This window comes from Eretmochelys imbricata, chromosome 8 (genome assembly GCF_965152235.1).
Source record: "Eretmochelys imbricata isolate rEreImb1 chromosome 8, rEreImb1.hap1, whole genome shotgun sequence".
In the NCBI taxonomy this organism is placed as follows: domain Eukaryota; kingdom Metazoa; phylum Chordata; order Testudines; family Cheloniidae; genus Eretmochelys; species Eretmochelys imbricata.
The window spans coordinates 75,213,358-75,241,252 of NC_135579.1; the positions used below are offsets into that span (position 1 = coordinate 75,213,358).

Sequence of the window (27,895 nt, forward strand, 5' to 3'; positions counted from 1 at the left end):
TTGGGACTGGGATGAAGAGCATAGGAAGTTAATGAAAAGAACTCAGACAGAGACAGGTTGGAAGGAAAAGGTGTGCATATGATAACTCAAGACAAATCTGAGGAGTTGTTTAAATCATCTTACAGTGCTGAATAGCAGACAAACTTGCTAAATATTATTAGAATGGTAAGTATCTTCTATACACAGTTATTGAAATTTCTGAAAAAGCAAAAAGACATTCTGTAAAGAGGTGAGAACTCTAAAGTAAACAATTATTATTACTATATAACATTAGCTAGGCATCATACCTTTGTGCTGCATCTTCATTTTTCAAAATACTTGACTGTTTATTTCCTAGTAATAAAATAATATGTAAATCAATGTACCTTTTAACTTTCAAAATAACAAAACATCCATTTGTGGCTCATACGTTTCCATACATAAAGTAGCCTCAGGGAAGAAATATTTGCACACAAGCCAAACCATAAGCAACTGCTTGGAAACCTGTGCTTCTGGGGTTTCTAAATAGATAGCTGCAGCAGTTTTTAGCTAAATATTCAGCAGCAAGACCAAATAATAAGTTGGCACACTATCTACTGGCAAACTACAGGACAGGGAAGAATAAATCATTTTAGTCCTGTACATTGTTCAAAAAAACAAGTTAAGGGGATACTATTAATGGGGGGTGGTGGTGTCACATTTCTTCCTGAAGATTTTGTAACAACTGTATTTCCTAGGGCACGGGTGGCCAACCTGAGCCTGAGAAGGAGCCAGAATTTACCAATGTACATTGCCAAAGAGTCACAGTAATACGTCAGCAGCTCCCCATCAGCTTCCCCAACCCCGGTCCTCCCGCCCGCCGGTCAGCATCTCTCCCCCTCCCAATCAGCTGTTTCGTGGCATGCAGGAGGCTCTGGAGGGGAGGAGGGAGGGCACAGCAGGCTCAGGGGAGGGCGCGGGAAGGGGTGGAGTGAGGGCAGGGCCTGTGGCAGAGCCAGGGGTTGAGCAGTGAGCACCGCCCGGCACATTGGAAAGTTGGCACCTGTAGCTCCAGCCCCGGAGTTGGTGCCTAAACAAGGAGCCACAGATTAACTTCTGAAGAGCCGCATGTGGCCATCCCGTCCCATGGATTCTTCCATAACATTTCCCACCATTGTAATTCCAGTGGCAACAGCAACTGCGGAAATGCCAATGTAGACAAGGCACTGGCTGCCACTGTTTTCTCTGCCCCCGATGTTGGTTGACTCTGCTCTGAACAGGTGAAATAAAATGACCCCTGATTCTGCAACAGGCGCCATGTGCACTACACCCATGTGGAACATTGCTGACTTTAGCAGGGGTTTGACCTACACTAGCTCCTCTTCCCCAACCCATTGCTAGCACAAGTGGCAGAAGGTGTAGGAAATTTTAGATACATTCTTAGTGTAGATGCAACCTAAGTTTCCTGTAACTAAAAAAAGTTTTAGAACCAAGCCCTGCAAAAGTCCCAACACCCCTCTAATATCTTTCTGCCTCCCCAGCTTGTCGTCTTTGTGCAGCTGACAGCATTTGACACAAAGCAATTTTACTGTTTCCCCTTAGCCAGCTACTCCCTTTTGAAAGGAAACTTCTATACAGAAAGAGAAGCAGAAAAGAATTATGTAAAAAAGGGGAGATTTTTGTTTTTTTAACACTTAACACTTTTTCAAAACATACCATTTAAATGGTGCTTGATCAGAAAATAGGCTTGTTTTATTTGATTAGTTTCAAACAACTTAGGTTGACACCATCCTTAATGATGCTGCACAACAGGGTCCTTACATGGAGGAAGCAAGTGAAAATAAAAGTTGCAGCCAACAAGCCACATCCCTAAAAGAGCAATGCATGTCGTTCTCATGGATGCTGGTGCATGTGGCCTAATGCCAAGCGCCTTTACATCAACGTTGTCCAACATCCCCTCTTCCCTGGGATACAGACACCCCCTTTTGGCCAAGCTTCACTAACAATGAGATATGGTAATTTCCACCATGACCCATGATTCGTGCCCTACCAAATTCACGGTCATAGAATCATAGAATATCAGGGTTGGAAGGGACCCCTGAAGGTCATCTAGTCCAACCCCCTGCTCGAAGCAGGACCAATTCCCAGTTAAATCATCCCAGCCAGGGTTTTGTCAAGCCTGACCTTAAAAACTTCCAAGGAAGGAGATTCCACCACCTCCCTAGGCAACGCATTCCAGTGTTTCACCACCCTCTTAGTGAAAAAGTTTTTCCTAATATCCAATCTAAACCTCCCCCACTGCAACTTGAGACCATTACTCCTCGTTCTGTCATCTGCTACCATTGAGAACAGTCTAGAGCCATCCTCTTTGGAACCCCCTTTCAGGTAGTTGAAAGCAGCTATCAAATCCCCCCTCATTCTTCTCTTCTGCAGGCTAAACAATCCCAGCTCCCTCAGCCTCTCCTCATAAGTCATGTGTTCTAGACCCCTAATCATTTTTGTTGCCCTTCGCTGGACTCTCTCCAATTTATCCACATCCTTCTTGTAGTGTGGGGCCCAAAACTGGACACAGTACTCCAGATGAGGCCTCACCAATGTCGAATAGAGGGGGACGATCACGTCCCTCGATCTGCTCGCTATGCCCCTACTTATACATCCCAAAATGCCATTGGCCTTCTTGGCAACAAGGGCACACTGCTGACTCATATCCAGCTTCTCGTCCACTGTCACCCCTATGGTATATATGGTATATGGTCCATTATGGTATATTTTATGGTCATAGGATTTTTAAAATCCTAAATTTCATGACTGCAAATATTTAAATCTGAAATGTCAGTGTTGTAACTGTAGGGGTCCTGACCCAAAAGAGGATTGTGAGGGGTTGCAAGGTTATTGTAGAGGTGTCGTGGTATTGTCACCCTTCCTTCTGCGCTGCGGGCGGCAGCGCTGCTTTCAGAATTGGGCATCTGGAAAGTGGTGGCTGCTGGCCAGGAGCCGAGCTCTGAAAGTAGTGCTGCCACCAGCAGCAGTGCAGAAGCAAGGATGGCATGGTACGGCATTGCCAGTCTTACTTCTGCGCTGCTGCCGCTCTCTGGCTGCCCAGCTCTGAAGGCAGCGCAAAAGTACGGGTGGGAATACTGCAAACCCCCTACAGTAATTTTGCAACCGCCCCCAACAACCAGCCCCAGTTTGGGAAAGGCTAGTCTCCCCAGTGACATCTGTATAGTATAGGGTAAAATCACACAAAAGACCAAAAAAAAAGGAGGACTTGTGGCACCTTACAGACTAACAAATTTATTTGAGCATAAGCTTTTGTGAGCTACAGCTCACTTCATTGGACCAGATTTCATAGGGGAGACCAGATTCCACTGTCCGTGACGTGTTTTTCACAGATGTGAATTTGGTAGGGCCCTACCCAGGATATAGTTACAGGAGAACCCAGGGTTGTGAGTTCAAACCTTGAGGGGGCCATTTAGGGATCTGGGACAAAAATTGGGGATTGGTCCTGCTTTGAGCAGGGGGTTGGACTAGATGACCTCCTGAGGTCCCTTCCAACCCCGATATTCTATGATTCTAGAAGCTGAGAACGCCACAGCCAGGGCACACCACACCACTGGGCCAGGAGTGGGGATGGCCATGCCACAGGGCTGGGCTATGCTATAGGGCTGGGCCAGCCACAGAGCCCCCCCCAGTGCTGGTGCTAATACTCTGGGAGCCCTAAACTGGAATATTTTTGCCCCCCTCAACACATACTAATAATGTGGGGGGGGGGAGGGCGCTTGAGCTGCTTGGGGCCCTAAGCAATTGCTTAATCTGTTTATGCCAACCACTAACACCTCCCTCCCCCCAGGACGGCTTGGGTCAGTCCCCTGCGCGGAGCCGGGGAGGACGAGGCCACGAGCCCGGGAAGCGGCGGTATGTGTGTGTGTGTGTGACCGTGCTGTACTAATCCTACCTGCGCGTCTCCGGCTGGACCTCGCCTTCGCACCGACCCGCAGCGGCGCCGCCGCCGCCATCATCGCCCGCCCGGCCTGACCTCTCACACCCGCCGCGGCGCCGCGGGAGGCGGAGCCTGAGACGCGGCACACGGGGCTCGATCCAGCGCGGCCTCTTGCGGACGCACGCTAGGTAGGAGGCAGGCGCCGCGCAGTGCTTGCCGCCCCGGGGAGGGGGCTGGGGCGAAGGAGGCTTCGCGCTGCCGGGGGAAGCGGGCCCTGAGCCTTGCTGGGGAGCGGAGCGGCTGCTGCTGCTGCGGGCTTTAGCCCCCTGGCGGAGGGCTCCTTATTCCTCTCCCGGCACGTTCTGCTCATGGGGGGTACTGGGCCTGTCCCCCGAGCCGAGCCGAGCCGAGCCTCACCCGGGGCAGCTCACCAGAGGTGTCCCCTGGAGCTGGTTCAGAGGGGCCGGATGAGGAGACTCCCAACGACCCTCCCCGCCCGCCCCCCTGGTTGGAGGACTGGAGCTCGCAGGCCTGTTTACAGCCTCCGCCTCTGGCTGGAGGATTTTGCCGTGAGCCATCCAGACGGTCTCCTCTTTCTCTTCCTTCAGTGCGATGCCCCCGCAGCCCTGGCCTCTGGCGGGAACGGCGATCTGCTTATTGATTTGCTTTAAGAGACACCAGTTGCATTATTTTAGGCCAAGGGGTATTGAGCAGCGTCTGATGTGACGCAGTGCTTGGGTTATAATCCCACGTACTACTGTGCTGAACCTTGTCCAAGAGGATCCCATACAGCACATCCTCCCCATACCCAAAGTGTGGCTAGCGGCGATGCGGATGCTGCAGTATCAGTGTCCCAAAGTGTATGGAGGATGCTAGGTGCTTTCATCCTTTTTAGGCACTGACAGCCGTGTGGAATAAATTCCCTCACTGACTCGCATTTTTCATTGATGTTCGGATTCTTTAAGTAACCCCCAGACTCCAGTGAAATTCCTTGTGTGTGTTTGGAGTTATCCATTTGGGGAGTGGAGTGGAAAGTTAAATAACTCAAATAGCTTTCAATTAAAAGTTCAGAACAGAGCCTGTACTAGACCTCTGTGTATTTGGAGATACAGGGGATGTGCCAGGGGGTGAAGGCCAAAACCATAACTAGATTAAAAAAAGAATGAAATAAATTCAGGGAGAATAGGTCCATCAGTGGCTATTAACCAAGATGGTCAGGGATGCAATCCCATGCTCTGGGTGTCTCTAGTCTCTGACTGCTGTGAGAGTGGATGACAGGGGATGAATAATTGCCCTGTTCTGCTCATTTCCTCTTAAGCACTGGCATTGGCCACTGTTGGAAGACAGGATACTGGTCTAGATGGACCTTTGGTCTGACCCAGTATGACTGTTCTTATGGAGAGCATGCTGTGTCAAGTCTGAAATCAAAATAGGTGAAAAATATTATAAATGAGTGACGGGAGTTCATCAAGTATAGCTAATATGTAATTTTTCATAATGATTTAGATACCTGTCCAGCTCCCACTGAAATTAGGGAAAAGAATAAGATGATATTGACAACTGGATTAATCACTTAGGCGCCAATTCTGCAATGAGCCCTGAGCCAGTACACCATTACAGCAGCACAGAGCTCAGCCCCATGATTTTGGCATTATTGATGTTGTGCCAAATAGGCCCCAATGATGGGCCCCAAATAGGGACTATACATTTGTTTTAAAACAAATTTAAAATAGTTCTGGGGAAATGTCACCATTGCTCTTGCAGTGTTGTGAACCAAAACACAACAGCACATGCTAGTGCAATGCAGGGATGCTGGATAGGGTTGCCAAGCCTCCAGGATTGGGCTGGAGTCTCCAGGAATTAAAGATTAAGCTTTAATTAAAGATTGTGGTGTGATGAGACCTCCAGGAATACGCGCAACCAAAATTGGAAACCCTAACGCTGGAACAGTTTTTATAGAGGGGGTGCTAAGAGGCACTGAACCCAACTGTAAACTCTGTATATAACGGAAACTGCTTCAAGACAGGGCGTGTGGTAGCACTCCTAATTCCAGCACTTATGGGGCAATGAGAACTGCAAAGTGAAACTGACAAGTCTAGGTTCAGTGTTGGCCCACAGTGAAATAAAATGTAAGTAGACTATCAATATAGTCTATCAAATTAGTCTATCGCATTTATTCTTTTAGTAATCTAAATACAATTTGGATGCTTTTAGTACAATTTGACTTAATAATGTTTGTTTTATGGACCAAATTAATGTAGTTGTTTAAATATATCATGTAAGATGGGTGAGGCCAAGATTTGAAATGGAATGCATGAGGACAGTATATAAAAATGTGTTTGCAATTGTGCACCTGTGTATGTTGCATAAATATCAAGATTACATGTTTCGGATAGGTATTTAGGCACTAAACTAGCCATTTGCATGCAGAATCACTGGATGAGTGTACAGACACAGTGATTGCATGCCCAAATGTAGGCATAACAAATCCTCAGGCTTTTTTTTATTATTATTAAATAAAAATGTGAGATTTACAAGTATCCAGTAGGCATTAGGCAGCGATCCTCATTATGCAGAGATTTAAGCGTGTACTTAATTTTATGCATGTGAGTAGTCTTATTGCCTTCAATGGGAAGGATTTGAGCCAGTCTCCCTCTACAGGTGAAAGGCTAGCATAGCATATAGCTCATTGTGTCAGTCAGGCTCTCTTAAAATTCATTAGTAGGTTTAAAGATACCAACACCTAAATGACAAGATATTCCACTAGATAAAATTTAGCAGTGATGGAGCTTTGATTTTAATAAAAAATGTCTAGACAGTAAAAAGAAACAAACAATATCCTACATTCCAATCATAGAGCAAATAAACTAGAGAGAGTATATATGATAAAAGAAAAGGAGAACTTGTGGCACCTTAGAGACGAACCAATTTATTTGAGCATAAGCTTTCGTGAGCTACAGCTCACTTCATCGGATGCATACTGTGGAAAATACAGAAGATGTTTTTATACACACAAACCATGAAAAAATGGGTGTTTATCACTACAAAAGGTTTTCTCTCCCCCCCCACTCTCCTGCTGGTAATAGCTAATCTAAAGTGATCACTCTCCTTACAATGACAGATTTCAGAGTAACAGTCGTGTTAGTCTGTATTCTCAAAAAGAAAAGGAGTACTTGTGGCACCTTAGAGACTAACCAATTTATTTGAGCATAAGCTTTTGTGAGCTACAGCTCACTTCATCGGATGCATACTGTGGAAAGTGTAGAAGATCTTTTTATACACACAAAGCATGAAAAAAATACCTCCCCCCACCCCACTCTCCTGCTGGTAATAGTTTATCTAAAGTGATCACTCTCCTTACAATGTGTATGATAATCAAGTTGGGCCATTTCCAGCACAAATCCTGGTTTTCTCACCCCCGCGCCCCACACACAAATCCACTCTCCTGCTGGTAATAGCTTATCTAAAGTGACCACTCTCCTTACAATGTGTATGATAATCAAGGTGGGCCATTTCCAGCACAAATCCGGGGTTTAACAAGAATGTCGGGGGGGGGGGGGGGGGGGGGGGGGGGGGGAGGAAAAAACAAGGGGAATTAGGTTACCTTGCATAATGACTTAGCCACTCCCAGTCTCTATTCAAGCCTAAGTTAATTGTATCCAATTTGCAAATGAATTCCAATTCAACAGTTTCTCGCTGGAGTCTGGATTTGAAGTTTTTTTGTTGTAATATCGCAACTTTCATGTCTGTAATCGCGTGACCAGAGAGATTGAAGTGTTCTCCGACTGGTTTATGAATGTTATAATTCTTGACATCTGATTTGTGTCAGGGACACCATCACAGGGCCTAATAACATCACCCACACTATCAGAGGCTCGTTCACCTGCACATCCACCAATGTGATATATGCCATCATGTGCCAGCAATGCCCCTCTGCCATGTACATTGGGCAAACTGGACAGTCTCTACGTAAAAGAATAAATGGACACAAATCAGATATCAAGAATTATAACAATCATAAACCAGTCGGAGAACGCTTCAATCTCTCTGGTCACGCAATTACAGACATGAAAGTTGCGATATTACAACAAAAAAACTTCAAATCCAGACTCCAGCGAGAAACTGTTGAATTGGAATTCATTTGCAAATTGGATACTATTAACTTAGCCACTCCCAGTCTCTATTCAAGCCTAAGTCATTATGCAAGGTAACCTATTTCCCCTTGTTTTTTCCTACCCCCCCCCCCCCCGACGTTCTTGTTAAACCCTGGACTTGTGCTGGAAATGGCCCACCTTGATTATCATACACATTGTAAGGAGAGTGGTCACTTTAGATAAGCTATTACCAGCAGGAGAGTGGGGTGGGAGGAGGTACTTTTTCATGCTTTGTATGTATATAAAAAGATCTTCTACACTTTCCACAGTATGCATCCGATGAAGTGAGCTGTAGCTCACAAAAGCTTATGCTCAAATAAATTAGTTAGTCTCTAAGGTGCCACAAGTACTCCTCTCCTTACAATGTGTATGATAATCAAAGTGGGCCATTTCCAGCACAAATCCAGGTTTTCTCCCCACCCCCCCCCACACACAAACCCACTCTCCTGTTGTAATAGCTTATCTAAAGTGATCACTCTCCTTACAATGTGTATGATAATCAAGGTGGGCCATTTCCAGCACAAATCCAGGGTTTAACAAGAACGTCTGAGGAACAGTGGGGGGGCGGGGAGAAGGAATAAGCAAGGGGAAATAGGTTACTTTCTATAATGACTCAACCATTCCCAGTCTCTATTCAAGCCTAAATTAATTGTATCCAATTTGCAAATGAATTCCAATTCAGCAGTCTCTCATTGGAGTCTGTTTTTGAATTTCTTTTGTTGAACGATAGTCACTTTGAGATCAGAAATCGAGTGACCAGAGAGATTGAAGTGTTCTCCAGCCGGTTGTTGAATGTTATAATTCTTGACATCTGATTTGTGTCCATTTATTCTTTTACGTAGAGACTGTCCAGTTTGCCCAATGTACATGGCAGAGGGGCATTGCTGGCACATGATGGCATATATCACACTGGTGGATGTGCAGGTGAATGAGCCTTTGATAGTGTGGCTGATGTTATTAGACCCTGTGATGGTGTCCCCTGAATAGATATGTGGGCACAGTTGGCAACGGGCTTTGTTGCAAGGATAGGTTCCTGGGTTAGTGGTTCTGTTGTGTGGTATGTGGTTGCTGGTGAGTATTTGCTTCAGGTTGGGGGGCTGTCTGTAGGCAAGGACTGGCCTGTCTCCCAAGATTTGCTGTCACTTGCCCCACAACCTCAGCCGTGCAGAACACAATGCCATCCACACCCTCAGAAACAACTCTGACATCATAATCAAAAAGGCTGACAAAGGAGGTGCTGTTGTCATCACAAATAGGTCGGAATATGAACAAGAGGCTGCTCGGCAGCTCTCCAACACCACTTTCTACAAGCCATTACCCTCTGATCCCACTGAGAGTTACCAAAAGAAACTACAGCATTTGCTCAAGAAACTCCCTGAAAAAGCACAAGATCAAATCCGCACAGACACACCCCGGAACCCCGACCTGGGATATTCTATCTACTACCCAAGATCCATAAACCTGGAAATCCTGGGTGCCCCATCATCTCAGGCATTGGCACCCTGACAGCAGGATTGTCTGGCTATGTACACTTCCTCCTCAGGCCCTACACTACCAGCACTCCCAGCTACCTTCGAGACACCACTGACTTCCTCGGGAAACTACAATCCATCGGTAATCTTCCTGATGACACCATCCTGGCCACTATGGATGTAGAAGCCCTCTACACCAACATTCCACACAAAGATGGACTACAAGCTGTCAAGAACACTATTCCTGATAATGTCACGGCTAACCTGGTGGCTGAACTTTGTGACTTTGTCCTTACCCATAACTATTTTACATTTGGGGAAAATGTATACCTTCAAATCAGCGGCACTGCTATGGGTACCCGCATGGCCCCATAGTATGCCAACATTTTTATGGCTGATTTAGAACAACGCTTCCTCAGCTCTCGTCCCCTAACGCCCCTACTCTACTTGTGCTACATTGATGACATCAACATCATCTGGACCCATGGAAAAGAAGCCCTTGAGGAATTCCACCATGATTTCAACAATTTCCATCCCACCATCAACCTCAGCCTGGTCCAGTCCACACAAGAGATCCACTTCCTGGACACTACAGTGCTAATAAACGATGGTCACATAAACACCACCCTATACCGGAAACCTACTGACCGCTATTCCTACCTACATGCCTCCAGCTTTCACCCTGACCACACCACATGATCCATCATCTACAGCCAAGCTCTGTGATACAACCACATTTGCTCCAACTCCTCAGACAGAGACAAACACCTACAAGATCTCTATCTTACAACTACAATACCCACCTGCGGAAGTGAAGAAACAGATTGATAGAGCCAGAAGAGTTCCCAGAAGTCACCTACTACAGGACAGGCCTAACAAAGAAAATAACAGAACGCCACTAGCCGTCACCTTCAGCCCCCAACTAAAACCCCTCCAACGCATTATCAAGGATCTACAACCTATCCTGAAGGACGACCCAACACTCTCACAAATCTTGGGAGACAGGCCAGTCCTTGCCTACAGACTATCCTTCAACAAAAAAAAATTCGAAAACAGACTCCAACAAGAGACTGCTGAATTGGAATTAATTTACAAATTGGATACAATTAATTTAGGCTTGAATAGAGACTGGGAATGGTTGAGTCATTATAAAAAGTAACCTATTTCTCCTTGCTTATTCCTTCCCCCCCCCCCAACCACTGTTCCTCAGACGTTCTTTTTAAACTCTGGATTTGTGCTGGAAATGGCCCACCTTGATTATCATACACATTGTAAGGAGAGTGATCACTTTAGATAAGCTATTACCAGCAGGAGAGTAGGATGGAGGGGGGGGGGGCGGGGAGAGAAAACCTTTTGTAGTGATAAACACCCATTTTTTCATGGTTTGTGTGTATAAAAACATCTTCTGTATTTTCCACAGTATGCATCCGATGAAGTGAGCTGTAGCTCACGAAAGCTTATGCTCAAATAAATTGGTTCATCTCTAAGGTGCCACAAGTTCTCCTTTTCTTTTTGCGAATACAGACTAACACGGCTGTTACTCTGAAACCTGTCAGTATATATGATGATTACCTTCTTCAACAGCGAATCATTTATCCCCCAATTGCAACATTGCAGTTTTAGGCTGCCACAACTGCCTCGCAACATCTTATTCCTCAAAAACTGATTCTATAGCTATGATATTCTGAATCTGTAACCTATTGATTGGGTCACATTATATCTATTTCATTTTTGTTCCACAAAGACAGTAAAGGAATTGATCCTTATGCAATGGACTTTCTGTTAATAGTTGGACAATTTCCCTCTCTAGATACAGTATGCATGCTCTTTCTTGTCTCCTATAAACAAGTAATAGCAGTGCTTGCATGCACGGGAGATGGTGGAATGAAAGAACACCCTGCATTTCTGAACTTTTTTCTCTTCTATTTTCCCTCATGTTCTTTTATTCAGCGTTCTTAACTTCTGCCAATGACTGATCTTTCTCATTCCTCCATCTGTTAGCTGTTTTACCAGTCGGGACTTGCTAAAAAGTGATACTTTTTCAATCTCCATCTTAAATCCAGTATAATATTGAATATAATGTTATAATATGTGACTCGGTACTGTACTCTAACTTATGCCAGAGCTTTTCAATGTCAGAAGAACAAAGTCAAGATATGATGGCAACTGAGGAACTTCAAGCCATTATACAAAGATGCGTAAGTAACTTCCTTTTTGTAAAAAGATACTAAAAGTTATAGAAACTGGCATTGCCTGTACTATATTTAAATAAAAAAGCAGGGGAGCTTTCGATAGCGCTTGTCATGACCATGCAGATTTGGTTTTCAGTTTCCATTGCCTGCTCCCTGGTTCTTGTCCTAAGACTGCTACTAGACGAGGAAGTGCTCTGCTTCCCTCAACAGTGGCTTCTACAGCCAGTTAAGAGGCAGCAGCAATAGGCAGGAGCCTGTAGAAGAAAATGTGCCTCTCCAAAAGACTTGGTGTAATCTCACGTCAGGGAAAGTGTTATTGAGAGACTGGCATGTATTCTGAGTGAATTACTAGTATCTGTTTTACTCCTGGGGGGATTCTGCGCCCCCGCCCGCAGATTCTCTTTGCCTCCTTGCAGAAACAGGAGAAGCTGCACCAATGTGCGCACTCTCTCTCTCTCTCGCACGCACGCAGCTCAGATGCATCTGTTCAGGCAGCCGGGGAGAGGTAAATCACTGGGGGTGAGTGGGATCTGCTTTCCTCTTCCCTGCACAGAACACCCAGGGCTCGGTCAGATCAACACCCAGAAATTTCCCCTGGCTGCAGGAAGCTCTGCACTGCAGAGCGGGGGGTCTGGGTGGGGGTTCCGGGTGTGGGGTGGTGAGGCTCAGTTGGAGCAGGCGGTCCAGATGCATGGGGGTTGGGTGGACAGGGAGAGCAGCTCCCTATCCAATGATCCGCTCCCCCCATCCGTGCACCTGGAACCCCCCACTGAGGCCCCCCCCCACCGAACTTCCACCCTGCTGAGCCTGACCCCCTGCATGAGGAGCCCCCCACACGCAAACCTGCACCCCATTGGCCCCAACCAGCTACATCCTGACCCTCCACCCCACCCAGCCCTATTCCCCCAGACACCCACACTGAGCCCTAACCACCTTCACCTGGACTCCACTACAGAGCCCCATTTGCCTTGCACTCAGAACCCTGCACTGAGCCTCTGTGCATCCAGATTCACCCCCACCGAGCTGCCCACACCCAGATTGCACCACACAGAATGCTGGTACTCTTGAGGGAAGTCTGATCCAAAAAATAAAATTTTTTAAAATTCTGCAAAGTTCTGCATAGTTTGTTTGTCAAAATAACACAGAAACACAATAATAATATAATCACACCATTTTCAATTATTTGCTGACTAATATTTTGAAATAAATTACCAAAATAATTGAAAATGGTGTAATTATAATGTGTTATTTTGACAAATGAATTTTGCAGAATTTTTATTTTTTTGGTGCAGAATTTTTAATTTTTTTGGTGCAGCATTCCCTCAGAGTATTCTAGTGTCTAAAAATCTAAAGTTACAGCTAAATTAAATTTGTATTTAAACTCAAATTTGGGTTTGTTCGTGATTTACATTATATAAATGTAAAATTAAAGATAAATTTTCATTGTAGCAAATTCTAGAAGAAGAAGATTTCAAAGGAGAAGATTTCAATCTTTTTCAAGTAGCAGGCCAGAAGTGCTTAGAAGAAGGTTATGCAGCAGAAGTATTAGAAGTAATTCAAAATGAGAAAAATAAGGTAAGGTTAAATCTGCATCTGTGTGTATTTTAGCGGTATACTTTAAACACATAGGTAAATAGGTTAAATTTTGCATATTCCAGCTGTTTATACATTGTTTGAGAGTTTTATTCTTAGTATCTCTGTAAGATACAAATACCGTATAGTATGCACAAGGATGTACAATTTCAGGGCACTGTACCCGCTATACACTGAGAGACATGTACAGTTTGTATAGACCCAGATTCATCTTTCTGTGAAACTGTTTTGGCAATGATTACTGGACCTGAAACAAACATAGCCAACCACAAGAGGTCACCTCAGAGTAGGGCAATCCTTTCATGTCATACAGGCATGCTAGTGGCTCCTACATGTGACCACTCCAGGCTGTCCGCATAGGAAGCAGGGGCTTCCTCGTACTGAGTAATTCTTGACTCCTAGATCAGCCCCTTAGAGCTGTTGTTAACTGGAGCATCTTAGAGCAGCCATCAGGCTGCATTGCCTTATGTTGGGGATCCAGGTTGCTGCACAACTGGTTCAGGACAGAAAGAGTTGAAGAAGTGGCTTAAAGCCAACTTTGTATATTTCCTCCTGAGCAGTATACTGTTTAGCTGTAAACAAGGATATGAGGCACAGTGTCCTTAACAAATCCTTTCATTAATAGTTCATTAATTAAGATAAACAGAAGAGAAGAGAAAAGGAGGACTTGTGGCACCTTAGAGACTAACAAATTTATTTGAGCATAAGCTTTCGTGAGCTACAGCTCACTTCATTGGATGCATTCAGTGGAAAATACAGTGATTTTAAGAGAGATTTTAAGGCAAATTTTAAAAAGGGAAAGTGATAGTGACTCTTTGTTGGGGCAGAGAGAATTCCAGATAGATGGACTAAAATTGGCCAAGAGTCTAAGAAGAAAGCGAGCAGACAGGAAGTAACAGAATGAAAGTTCAGAGACGTATATGGCCAGTTTGGGAAACTGGGAGAACCTACTTATATGGGATACAGAGATAGATAGGAAGTCAGAAAAGGTGATGAGGGATGGAATAATATTGTCCCACTTCATGGAAAGATGGAAAGTAGTCTGGTTGCAGCCTCTGTACCCCATTAATTTTAGAGTAAGGATTTAAGACCTGAAAAGAACAGTTTACCTCCTTCTCAAATACTGTGTTCTCTCTAATTTTTGCCTGGAATTTTGCTACTACCATCCAATAAAAGAGTTAGAACACTGCCTATCCCTATTTGAAAGGCACGTTCACATACACACCTGGAAATGCATAAGTTTATATTGACATAGGAGAAAAACCATTCCATGTATATTTTGGAGAATGCTCTTCAGAATTTTCATCCATTCTGCCAAATAGGGAAGGAGAGCATAACAGATGCCCAGAACAGAACACTGTAATGATAAACTTTGTATTCATATTAATGACTATGGTATGTTACAACCAGCATTGATCACAGAATTATAGAAATGCAAGGTTGGAGGGGTCCTCGAGAGGTCACCTAGGTCAGCCTCCAGCATGGAGTTAGGACAAATATACCTTGACCATCCCTGACAGGTGTTTGCCTAACTTTGTCTTAAGAATCTTCAATTACAAGGATTCCACGACGTCCTTTGGAACTCTCTTTATAGTTTAGAACGTTTTTCCTAGTATCCAATCTAAATCTCCCTTACTGCAGATTAATCTGATTACCGGTACGTCTTATCCTATCTTCAGTGGACATGGAGAACAATTGCTCTCTCTTCTCTGTATAATAGCCCTTAACTATTGCCAGGTCTCCCCTCAGTTTTTTTTCTCAAACCTAAATACGGTCAGTTTTTTTAACTTATCCTCATAGATTAGATTTTCTAAATCTTTGATCATTTATTTCTCTCCCCTTTGGACTCTCTCCACTTTGTCCACATTTTTCTTAAAGTGTGGTGCCCAGAACTGGACACGGTACACCTGCTGAGGTCTCACCAGTGCCAAGCATAGCAGGACAATTACCTTCTGTGTCTTACATTCGACCCTCCTGTTAATACATGCCACAGTGTTGTTAGCCTTTTTTGTAACTGCCTCATATTGTTGATTCATATGCAATTTGTGGTCCACTATCACGCCCAGATTCTTTGCAGTAATACTACCACCCAGCCAGTTATTCCCCATTGGTAGTTGTCCATCTGATTTTTTCATTCCTAAGTATAATACTTGGCACTTGTCTTTACTGAACTTCATCTTGTTGATTTTAGACCAATTCTCCAATTTGTCAAGGTCATTTTGAATTCTAATCCTGTCCTCCAAAGTGCTTGTAACGCCATCCAGCTTGGTATTGTCTGCAGATTGTATAAGCATGCTTTCCACTCCATTATCCAAGTAATTAATGAAAACATTCAATAATACATCCTCCCATTTTGACAGTGAACCATTGCACAATGAACACTTTTGAGTATGGTTTTTCAAACAGTTATGCTCCCATCTTATAATAATTTCATCTAGACCACATTTCCCTAGTTGCTTATGAGTAAGGTTAAGATTTAGTTATGGATATTTTTTAGTAAAAGTCATGGACAGGTCACAGGCAATAAAGAAAAATTCCTGGCCCCATGACCTGTTTATGACTTGTACTACATACCCCTGACTAAATCTTTGGAGTTCTGGTGTGCTCCGGGGGCACAGCTGCTCCTCTGGAGGGGGAGGCTCCGGGGCACCCGCTGGTGCTGTGGGGGGAGGCTCTGGGGCACCCACCGCTGCTGCTGGCAGGGGGATGGCCCAGCCACCGCCACTGCTGGCAAGGGCAGCCTGGGACCATTGCTGTCGGTGTGGGGGAGGAAGCGGTGCAGCTGGCCCTGGGGTGGGCCAGTGCAGTTGGCCCTGGGGCTGCCTCAGCTGCTCAGACAGCCCTGGGGTCAGTCACACTTGCCGGCTGCAGAAGTCATGGAGGTCCCGTGACTTCCATGACAGACTTGCAACCTTACTTATGAGACTGTCATGTGGGAATGTGTCATAAGCTGAACTAAAATCAAGATATGTCACATCTACGCCTTTCCCCCATCCATTATTCCAGTAACCCTGTCAAAGAAGGAAATTAGGTTGATTTGGCACGATTTGTTCTTGACCGATCCATGTTGGCTATTACTTATTAGTTTATTGACCTCTAGGTGCTTACAAATTAATTGTTTAATAATTTGTTCTAGGATTTTACCAAGTATCAAAATTAAGCAGACTGGTTTATAATTCTTGGGTCCTCTTTGTTCCCTTTTTTAAAGATAAATACTATGTTTGCCCTTCCCTAGTTGTCTGAGACCTCACCCGTCCTTCATGAGTTCTCGAAGATAATTGCTAATTGCTGAGATTGCTTCAGCCAGTTCCTTAAGTACCCTAGGATCGTTTTCATAAAACCCTGCCAACTTGAATACATTTAACATATCTAAAAATTGTTTAACCTGTTCTTTCCCTATTCTGACTTGTGTTCCTTTCCCCTTATTAATATTAATTGTATTAAGCATCCGGTCACAGTTGACTTTTTTAATGAAGACTGCGGTACTCTGAAACCTGAAGTAAACTAGGCATTAAACACCTCAGCCTTCTTGATGTCACCCATCATTCATCTGTTTGTCATCCATAATCTATTGACTCTTTTTGACGTATATATGTATTCATTTAGGATTGTATTTTAAATCCACTAAATTTTGGCCTGTTTTCTCTGTAAATCTGATTTACAGGTTATTGTCAAGAGTATGGGCTGGAATCTTATTTGTCCTCTTGTTAGATCCATTTTGAGTTATAAGCAGGAAGATGAGAAGAGAGAACATTGTCTGAAAATACTAGATCAGTTGGTGCAGGTATGTTGTTGAACCATGTAGTCTTAATAAAGGCGAATCTCATATAATTATTATACAATTACAGTACTTTATTTAAGTCTCTTAATATTACAGTGTTTGTTCTGTAAATCTTTACTTTAACCAGAAAACTTCCTTGAATTGAATAATGGATTTTCCATCCTGGACTGGATGTTGTTTAATGATATTAAAGTCCTGATATTTGTTGTCTCTTGTTGAACCCTTGACAGCAATATAAATGTGGAAGAGCATAGGCAGACAAGTGATATATAAGATTTTGTGAAAATGTATCATTTTGAATTTAATTCAAGCAGTAGAGTACATGCTGAACTTTTTCTTTTACCTCTACCAGTTAAAGTGGTCTCATACCAAAGTAGAATTAAATGTTATTTGGCCATAGCAATCTAAATATCCTTACATGTGACTTCATTCTAAATGCATGTTTTAAAGCAGAAGTTTTCAAACTGTAGGGCGTTCCCCCTTAGAGGGGTGGAAAGGAATGTTTAGAGGAGCTCGGGCCAGCTCCACGCCGGGGGGTTCAGAGAGGGAGCACTGCCTCCATCCCCTGACTCCCCTCCACCAAGTCAATGTCAACACGTTCATGCCCAGCACTGGCTCCACTCCCAGAGACCAAGGCACACTTCTTCCCACATCCTGAAACCCCGAGGAGGGAGGAGCAGGTATTGCAGGGGCACATCCAAAAATTGTAACTCAGAGAGGGAACTCAGCTCAAAAATGTTGAAAACTACTATTTTAAAGAAAGCATGAGCTTTTTTTGGTTTTTAGGTTTTGGTTTTTTGTAACAATAATGTCCTGGATGTTTTGCATCTTCTGTCCTTGTCATGCGAAAATTGTGTTACAGTTTTGGAAGTACATTTATTATTGTAAAGGTACTTAATGTATTACTTTAGAGATAAACAACAGTACAGTGGCTTGATCCTTTCTTGCAGCTGTGTAATCCAAAGGAACTTTTATTGGGTTTACTTGAGCAGATTGAGCAGACCTCTGGGGAACAGATATCCCAAACTATTCTGCTCTTGCTTCAACCTCTGCAGACAGGTAATGAGCACTTTCCTATCTGATTGTACACTTAAACAAAATAGCTTTCCTACTCCATTTTAGTGCATTCATTTAGTTGCTGTTGAAAAAGATTTGGAACATTTCTAATCTGATTGTTTTATTAGTTGTATTTAAAGTAGTGCTCTAGAACACCTAGTGTTCTGGGGGAGTACGTGAAATATAATTTCAGTACTTATTGAGACCTGTTATAAGAGTGCTTGAGGACACAATTAATGGTTTAAATGCAGAATATTTCAAATGGGCATCTGCTGAAACGCAATACTCAACCATTGCTTGTACTACAAATATTTTACTTTCTGTGGGTTGCCCTCCTCCTCCTGAAACAGTCATCTGTATCTATGCCTTTTATTCACTTGCCCTTTATAGGTATTGAAAGTTAACCAATTCCTGCATATCAGTGAAAGTCACAAACTGCATATTTGCTTAAAAAAATACCTGTGAGCTTGGAGGACAGAATGTAACACCTCTCACCACTGAAAACACTAGCTGTGAATGCAGTTTTTCTAGTGGTATAAAGCATTGCATTTTAGCCTGCACAATATATCTGATCTGAAAATCGCATCAATCTAATTTTTTTTTTATTCACTAGTTCTTTTCATTTCAGTTCTGATATGATATTTGTGGCTGCTGTCCTGAGACCCACTAGAGCTTAAAATCAATGTTTCTTTCAAAGGAATGTCCCCTGTAGACACGGCATATACCAAGAGAAGGAGTTTTTGTGCTGGTATGCGAATACTGCCTCCCTGAATGGCGTAACTATGCCAACAGAACTACTCTTCTGGAGGTCTACGCTGGAGATTTTGTCAGCATAGCTTTGTCACTAGCATGTGGTTTTTTCACACCCCTGCCCAATATAAGTTTTAAGTGTAGACCAAGCCTAACCTTAGTGGTTCACAAGATACAGGCTGCTAAAATTATGTTGGAATTTAAGGGGAATGTTTTGGTAATTAGAACAATGTCTTCTGTTAAGAGTCTGTGGACTAGCTTCTCAGCTGCACCCCGGGTCACTAAGTGCAGCTGAGATGAGGGAGGAGTCTGTAAAGGAGCTAACTGATTTTGGGGCCAGTGCTACACTGATCAGAACAGTCCTGATGTGGTGCAAAAGGGCCAGATTTCAGCAGACATTTGGTATAGTCTCTTGTTTTGCCAAGATTAGAAACACTTTGGTGGTACAGATGTTTTCAGGGCCAGGAAGGGTTTGCCCCTTTGGGCCAGTGATATAAGAGAAGAATTTTCAGTATTTATGTCCTCTTTACAGAGTCAGGATTTGTTGTATATTAAAATGCATGGGATGCTGTTGTGATATTTCTTTGCAATACTCAACCCTATGGTGCTGGTAGTTATAACATCCCAAAACTAACAGGTGTAGAATCCTGGTGTCTCTGCACTTGTTCATAGTATTGCAGGTTTGATTTTTTTTTTTTTAACCAAAGGCTGTTCAATACAGTCACCTAACTCAATAGAGATCTTATTCTTTGCTTTTTCTCAAACCCTGAATCTGCTACAGCAGGCAAAAGCTTTTGTGTTATAAATGAGAAGAAATTAAGATGTTCCACCTCTGTAACATCACTTTTGGGGGGAAATAGTAGATAACTAGATGTTTAACAACACTTTTTCTTTTTATTTCAGTTCTATTGAAACTTCATAGCAAGAAGTCATACTCAGTGGGTTTATCTTTGTCTACCATTTTAAATCAACTCTCTCTCCTGCCTGTACCTTACACAAAAGAACAAATACAAGAAGATAAACTTGGCCTCTGCCAGTGTTGCAATGCAGTAGTAGATTTTGCTAAACCTTTTGTGGATGAAGTTGTTAAAAATATGGAAGGCTCAACAGAAAATGATGACAAGGAGCTCAAAGAAGAATTGCTAAAATTGTGAGTAGCTTACTTCTGCTTAAAATGCATGTGTAATGAAACAAAATGAGCAATCAAAATTTCTTGCACCAGCAGTGAATACACTGCTGATGTTTTATAGTTTATCAAATAAACTGTTTTTAATGTTTTTAAAAAAACAAACCCTTCCATATTTGCGAACTATGAGAGGAAGGGCAACGCTCATTCCCCTCCTGGCTGGCAGGTGGTAGAAAAGTACTTGTATAAGGGGTGGGAAGCCCAGCCAATGGCCCCTACTCCTTCCTTGCATTTACACCAGGATGAGGGACATCCCTCTTTGGAGGCATCAGGATCCAAGCTGTGCCCCCAGCCATGAGAGTATAGGGACGAAAAACAGGAAGCGGAGCCAGTCCCTGAGATTGGAGACTCCCCCTTCAATCCACCATGAGCAGCAGCAGGGATAAGGGGTATAACAGTTTCAGACCCCCTGGAGACAATGTCATTATATTCTGTATTGGTGGTTTTGGTAGTGGTTTTTGTTAAAAGGTTCTAATTATAATAATCTTCTTTTGTTTCAGTTGTTTGAAAAGCTTGAAATACCCCTTATTAATAGCACAGCTTGATCAGCTGCATGAAGATATTGAAGAAGATCCCTTAAGGCATTTTGCAGCTGAAATTCTAGTAAGTGCAGTTAAAACGAATTATATTGACTTACAAAATCAGTCACTACAATTCAGTATTCACTATAATCAGTTGGCTTCCTGATTTGGTTAGTAAGATGGTTTATGAGATTCTGTAAGGTAGTGCTGATGAAGGTACAGACTTGGAATAATATCAGATCCCTATGGTCAACAAAACTTGGCTTTGAAAGTAAAAAATCTGTGAATGTTATGCAATAAATGACTAGCATTTAATGGACCAAATTCAGCCCGCATGGTACATCTCTTTGGGCTGCTGCTCTCTGAATTATCAGCAGCCTCCTCTCTTCTGCAGCTGGCCCCATCCCCATAGATGTACTAATCTATCTGGGCTTCTAAAAGGAGACAATGAGGTGAGGTCCCTACGTGACCAAAACTAATACAATTCTGTGTTCGGCTTTTTAAAAGAACCGAGTTTGTCCTTCTACTTACTATAGCCCTTTCCTTTTTATAATAATTGATGTCATTGGGTAGAGCTGCACTTTAAAAATCTAAGAGTATCATATGTTGGATAAAGTTAAGAGTATTTTCTATTCAGGATACCCACTTAAGCACAAACCTAACGTTAAACATGTGCTTCAGTCCCAGTGACTTCAGTTGTTCTTAAACGCATGCATAAGTGATATCTTGAATTGGGGTGTATAAACTAGAGCCCTGCAGTGGGACCAGGATCCCAGGGTTTCCACAGGATCCCAGGGGTTCCGCAGAACCCTCTGCCATAATAGCGGGAGTGGATAGGAGTGGGTATTGCGGGGTCTGACAGGAGTGGGATTAAAAATAGTCCCACACATGGCTCTAGTAATATTAACTGAAATTTCAGGAAGCTAATCTACAGTGTAAATAATTGCAGTGCCATCTTATTAGATCACACAACCAGTGTCTCCAACCCTGATTAGGAGAGATTGCTCTTTGTGTAGGTCCTAGATAACTGAGTCTTAATGGACTATTTCCTGTTAGCCCGTAAGGAAATTAATAACTGTGTCGTCAGAGCAGGGTTTGAATACTATGTGGCAAATAATGTCTGGGATTGCACTTTGAACAATGAAGAGAAAACAAAATACAGCATAGCTGGTCATTATGTGAGCATCATCCATTCTGTGCACTAAGTGAGGCAAAGGTTTGTGGGGGGAAAAAGAATTTGTGATCATGTAATTAAACACTGTGTCATAGTGTATACACACAAGGTGGCCAAATTAAGATTGCACAGGCAATGTCAATTCAGGCATTTCCTAACCTTTGAGTGCTTGACTTTGCCACCTTAATAATTTCCTTAAATGTAGTTTTGATGTCTGTAACTATACACATAATTACAAAAAATATTTTCAGGAATGATTGTACATATGGTAGGTAGAGATTTTACTATATAAAATTTAAAATGTGAATACTAATTTAAAACTTAATATCTGTATTTCCTTTTATAAAGCGGCTATATGGAATTGACTTTTTTTTTTAAAATAAACAGGGTATTTTATTGGATATAAGAGAATTGTTACCAACATTGTTTTTACACCATGGAAGCAGAAATCAGAACTGGGATAATCAGGATTTTTTGGATGTAGATGGAAAGCATTCTGCAGATTCTTTGGCATGTCTGTCATATCTTGTGTATGTTCAGTACTTTGGTATTGATTGTTTTCCAATGGTCTTTAGGTAAGAGCTATTTTCCCTCCATTTATTAATAGTGGCTGATTTGTTAGGTTCTTTAAAGACATTATCAGGAGCAGAAGAAAACCTTTTACTATTAGGTTTCAGAGTAGCAGCTGTGCTAGTCTATATTCACAAAAAGAAAAGGAGTACTTGTGGCACCTTAGAGACTAACAAATTTATTTGAGCATAAACTTTCGTGAGCTACAGAATCCAATGAAGTGAGCTGTAGCTCTTTTAATATTAATCACTAATTATTGTGTAAGCCTTTGTGTTACATTAGCATTCATTTCAGGGCAACGGTCATGTAATAAACGGTATGTGTGCAGAGGTGTTTTCTCTTTTAGGCCCCAATTCTGCAGAAACTTATGTGTGTGCTTAATTTTAGACATAAGTAGTCTCACAGAAGGAGCCATGGACTATTTATATGTTTAAAATTAAGCATGTAAGTGTTTGCAGGATTGGAACCTTAGTGTGGTGATAAACAAGTGTGGGAGAGTTGAGGGGGGACATCCTGATTTTTAGCACACATCTATTTTGAAGGTATCCATTTAGCCTAAAATTACTTTTAATTTTATGAAATAGTTACTATTCCTATATATAGTTCCACAGAGACTATTTATATATCAACATGTAGGCAGTGTGGTCTCTGCAATTATATTTATAAATAATTTTTCTGTTTTAGTCCATCATATCTTCTACAGTGCAACATGACACATATTGAGGTCCTATTGAAAAGGTAAGATCATACAAAATTTGGAGTTTCAAATACTGGATTTGTTTCTTGTTTTTCTGGTTTAATTGTCCCACAGTTGCTTTCTGATCTGTAGTAGTAATTTATGAAATCAGACTTTGAATTTACGATTCAAATTGTGGGGGAAAACTCTTTTGAAACTGAGTGTTAATATGGTACAGCTCAGCACAAGATGATGCCCCTTCCCGCCAAAGAGTTGTAAAAAGTTGTCCCAAACACAATACTTCTATGTGATATGCTCTTACATTTTTCAGTATGTTTTACAGTATTCGTTTCACAACTATGTTTTATTTATGGAAACCCAAACTAAGAACATTTTAAACATTCCAGTTTTCTGAATTTGAATATTTAGTAGTACTTCTGTAACTAAATTACACAGTTGAGAATGAAGTGAGGTTGCCATGGAAATATTTGACTCTAGCCTATGATAGTATGCTATCTTCATCTGTATCATGGCCTTCAATAAATAGAACACCAGACTTACTTAAGTGTTGTAGTCATTTGCCCCTTTATTGTCTACAAAGAATAAGTCCAAGTACTACTCTACAAGCATGAGTGTTTCATAGATTATCACCAATTAAGATGAACACTCCACTGTGCCTTGCTACAACTTGGCCTAAACTTTTCAGTCTCTTTAGATTAGGATTCACTCTCTTCTGCTCATGTTTGGAAAAAGTTTGCAGAGTTCTACAGTTGGGAAAGTACCATTTTCTTCCTTTTAATATCATGGCGTCTGAGGGACTTGAGCTCTTTCCTTTGAACGCTCATAAATATAGAATGGAAATATCAGCTCTTGATCTCAAAAGGAGTCAAATCTACAAACTCTTCTGTTTAGTGTAGTTAAATAATTCAGTTGACGGAATGATGACAGGAAGCAGAATAGGAACTGTTGGTAGCTGAGCTTGTTTTTAGATAGATCCTGTACTACTTAGTTAATTCTTAAACATCAACAAAACATTTTTGAATTCATACTTTGAAACTGGTGATTTTCTTAATTTCTTGTAGGACAGAAGAATCTGTGTTAACTAAAGGACTTGTAAGTTCCTTTTTTTAAAATCAAATATTGAATATTCTTTGTAATCTATGTTATGGTACAACCTTAATTTCCCTTGTCTGTAAAAGATGAGGATAATATTGCTTACTATAATTTTAGAGTTATTGAGGCTTAATCAGATAAGCCCCAGTCTTGAAAGCACGTTGCATATGAATAAATCTTAAATACATGCATAAATGTTTGCAGGATTGCGGCCTTAGTTTGTGAAGTGGTTTGAGGACCTTGGATTAAAGTACTGTACAAGTGCAAAGTTACGTTGCCTTCAAAATTATTTTTTATTGCTTGTAGGACCTGCTTGGAAACTGTTTATTGAGAATGGGAGATAATAGCCTTCACCACCAGTATTTGGAATTCAAAGGCTTCATTACAGCACCTCAGGTATTAGGATGCAAGTAAACAAGTATTTTTACTTAAAATGCCATGTCATGTCTAGCTGTTCCCTAGGTGGGTTGAGAGAGAAGAATTTAGAGAATAAAAGGATTGCCTCACTCAAAAACTTAATTGATTTTGAAACCATCCAGTGTCTTGCTATTAAGAATTGTTAACTGGAACAGGGAGCCTGCAATGGTTATCCACCTAGGAAGCAAAGTTTATCGCCCCCTTTCTTTCACCACCAAACAGCATCCCCATATCCCATCGCCATCCAGTGGCAATCGTGGTGGGCAGGACAAGCCCCAGAGATTGGATTCAGGTGCAACATGTGACTCATGTCCCTGTCCCTTCCCCCCTCCCCTACACACATTATGCAGCATGAAGAAGCAGGCTGGGGAAGAGAAAGGGAAAAGAAGAGTTAAGCAACAACTTTCACCCACCAAAGGGGGGAAAAACTGGGGGTATGAAACTGCTTCATCTGTTCTCCTCCCTCCACACTCGCAACAAAAGGGGACTCCTTTGCTCCTAGCTTAGTAAAAGTCTCATCCCAGCTAGCAGGGTGAACATTGTGAATGCAAATATGCAGTGCCATTTTTATATATAAAATTTCGGTGATGAATTCAGATTTCTGCATCTTAATTTGCTATAAGTTTGTGAAGGATTGGAAGCAAGACAGGTACCCTTGTGTCTGGAATTGTTTGATGCCTTCCTATATAGTGAAGCTTTTTAAACATTTAACTTGAAGTTTTTTAAAATTTAAAAAACAATTTTATGCCAGAGGAGTGCAAGAAGGCCATTCCACCAGTTCGCTACCCTCTAAATAAAATATGTATTCCCTTTTGTGTTAAACCAGAGACCCATAGTTCAGTAGATTCACTCAATTTCAGATATGTCACTCTTATATTAAAATGATCCATGGCCAGTTTAAATACAACATTACCATTTCTTAAGTCTTCTCTCTTGTGAAACAATCTCAATTGTCACTCTCCTCATAAATAGGAACCTAAGTCCCATTGGTTGCATTTTTATCTACATCATATTCTACAAATACATGTTAAAATATAACTAAAATTATACCAGATTTAGTCTAACCCAAGTGAGAGCACACAATATTAGAGGTTATATTTGTATTGATAGAAACTGTGACAGGGTCGGGCCAGATGGCTACAAGAGAGTGATAGAAGGCAGATTTATTAGCCCCAGGTTAAGTAGGTCCCTTTTCCCTGGGTAAGGTAACAGGGAAGATTCCAGAACAATCAGGGACTTTCTGGAAACAATTAAGACAGACAGGCTGATTAGAACACCTGCAGCGAATCAAGAAGCTGCTAGAAGGCAGGCTAATCAGGACACCTGGGTTTAAAAAGGAGCTCACTTCAGTTTGTGGTGCGTGTGTGAGGAGCTGGGAGCAAGAGGCACTAGGAGCTGAGAGTGAGAATGCTTACTGTTGGAGGACTGAGGAGTACAAGCATTATCAGACACGAGGAGGAAGGTCCTATGGTGAGGATAAAGAAGGTGTTGGGAGGAGGCCATGAGGAAATAGCCCAGGGAGTTGTAGCTGTCGCACAGCTGTTCCAGGAGGCACTCTAGACAGCTGCATTCCACAGGGCCCTGGGCTGGAACCCGGAGTAGAGGGTGGGCCCCGGTTCCCCCCAAGCCTCCCAACTCCTGGTCAGACACAGGAGGAATTGACCTGGACTGTGGGTTCACGAAAACGGCCAAACTGAGGGCTGCCGTGAATCTCCGAGGCGAGCAACTCTGCCAATAAGTGCAAGACCCACCAAGGTAGAGGAGGAACTTTGTCACAAAACCAATATTCTGTTGTCCTCCTTCGCATTTGTTGCACACTGGACTGAGAATTTCAGCGTGAGGTCTATTAATACATGCATGCTTTTTCTACTGACCACAATAGCTAATTCAATGACATTTAAACTATTCCTAGTTTCATTGTTGTTTCTTTGCAAATGCATCACCTTATACTTTTTAAATTTCAAACTCCTCTTCTAAGCCTAATCTATCAAGAATATTTTCAGAATAGTTCATCCATGAAGTCTTGACCACTTGCTCTATTTTAGTATCCATGGTAAATTTAGTGATCTTTATACAGCTTTGTGTAAATCAATACTAGATATCAGTCCATTCTCATTATAAAGCTCTGTCTCATTTACTCCTTATCAACATCCACTAAGAAAGTGGACACAAGAACAAATGGATATAAACTGGCCATCAACAAGTTTAGGCTTGAAATTAGATGAAGGTTTCTAATCATCAGAGGAGTGAAGTTTTGGAATAGCCTTCCAAGGGAAGCAGTGGGGACCAAAAACCTAACTGGCTTCAAGAGTTGAGCTTGATAAATTTATGGAGGGGATGGTGTGATGAGACTGTCTACAATGGCATGTAGCCAATCTGTGACTGCTAGCAGCATATATTTCCTATGGCTTCTGATGGGACACCAGATAGGGAGGGCTGAGTTAATGCAGAGAATTCTTTCCTAGGTGTCTGGCTTGTGGGTCTTGTCCACATGCTCAGGGTCTAACTGATTGCCATATTTGGCACTGGGAAGGAATTTACCCCCGGATCAGATAGGCAGAGACCCTGGGAGTTATTCGCCTTCCTCTGCAACACAGGGCATGGGTCAACTTGCAGGTTTAAACTAGTGTAAATGGTGGATTGTTTGTAACTTGAAGTCTTTAAATCATGATTTGAGAACTTCAGTAACTCGGCCAGAGGTTAGGGATCTATTACAGGAGTGGGTGGGTGAGGTCCTGTGGCCTGCAATGTGCAGGAGATTAGAGTAGATGATCATGATGGTCCTTTCTGGCCTCAAAGTCGATGAGTCTAAGAATTTCTGACATGATCTACCTTTCACAAATCCATATTGGCTCAGACCCATTTAATAATACATTTCTAAATATAACCATAAATATAAACTTGAAATATATTCCTGATAGATTTTACTTACAGGGCTAGTAATAAATCTCTATTAAATTCAGAAACTATACTTGATGTTTACTCAATTATACAGTATTTCAAGTTTCAAAATACTTTTAAAATATGGTTAACTGCTCACTTGGTTGGTTCCCAGTTTTAGATCATCCACCGATGCAGGCCATACCTAACTGCTATTTTGCTTACTTTCGTTTCAGTATTTTCAGTCATTTCAGTTATTTATTTCTCATTAGTGCCCACAAACATCTTACAGCTTATGTACAGAAAATTATAAAAAAAATTAATCACGATTAGTTGCACGATTAAAAAAAAATTAATCGCGTGATTAATCGAACTGTTAATGATAGAATACCATTTACTTAAACATTTTTGGATGTTTTCTACATTTTCAAATATATTGATTTCAATTGCAACACAGAATAT

General features: G+C 42.0%; 2 protein-coding genes across 5 annotated transcripts in view; one reads left to right on the plus strand and one right to left on the minus strand.

Annotated features, from left to right (window-relative positions):
• Positions 1-4,020, minus strand: part of RPAP2 (RNA polymerase II associated protein 2) — a 68,344-nt gene extending 64,324 nt beyond the window's left edge. For all 3 annotated transcript variants that reach the window (XM_077823951.1, XM_077823950.1, XM_077823952.1), the window contains exons 1-2: positions 3,914-4,020; positions 288-333 (exon numbers count right to left, since the gene is read on the minus strand). In XM_077823951.1, coding sequence (XP_077680077.1) covers positions 288-333; positions 3,914-3,977 — 110 coding nt within the window. In that variant the 5' untranslated portion in view covers positions 3,978-4,020. The remainder of the gene's footprint in view (positions 1-287; positions 334-3,913) is intronic.
• A 22-nt stretch (positions 4,021-4,042) lies between these two features.
• The window catches only part of GLMN (glomulin, FKBP associated protein), a 45,099-nt gene continuing 21,246 nt past the window's right edge, over positions 4,043-27,895 (plus strand). The window contains exons 1-11 of one of the 2 annotated variants that reach the window (XM_077823953.1): positions 4,043-4,086; positions 11,648-11,722; positions 13,166-13,291; positions 16,974-17,093; positions 18,041-18,149; positions 19,800-20,046; positions 20,583-20,685; positions 22,165-22,352; positions 23,032-23,085; positions 24,106-24,136; positions 24,443-24,532. In XM_077823953.1, coding sequence (XP_077680079.1) covers positions 11,657-11,722; positions 13,166-13,291; positions 16,974-17,093; positions 18,041-18,149; positions 19,800-20,046; positions 20,583-20,685; positions 22,165-22,352; positions 23,032-23,085; positions 24,106-24,136; positions 24,443-24,532 — 1,134 coding nt within the window. In that variant the 5' untranslated portion in view covers positions 4,043-4,086; positions 11,648-11,656. Of the gene's footprint in view, positions 4,087-5,927; positions 6,028-11,647; positions 11,723-13,165; positions 13,292-16,973; positions 17,094-18,040; positions 18,150-19,799; positions 20,047-20,582; positions 20,686-22,164; positions 22,353-23,031; positions 23,086-24,105; positions 24,137-24,442; positions 24,533-27,895 lie in introns of those variants that run through there. The other variant, XM_077823954.1, reaches the window with a different exon arrangement.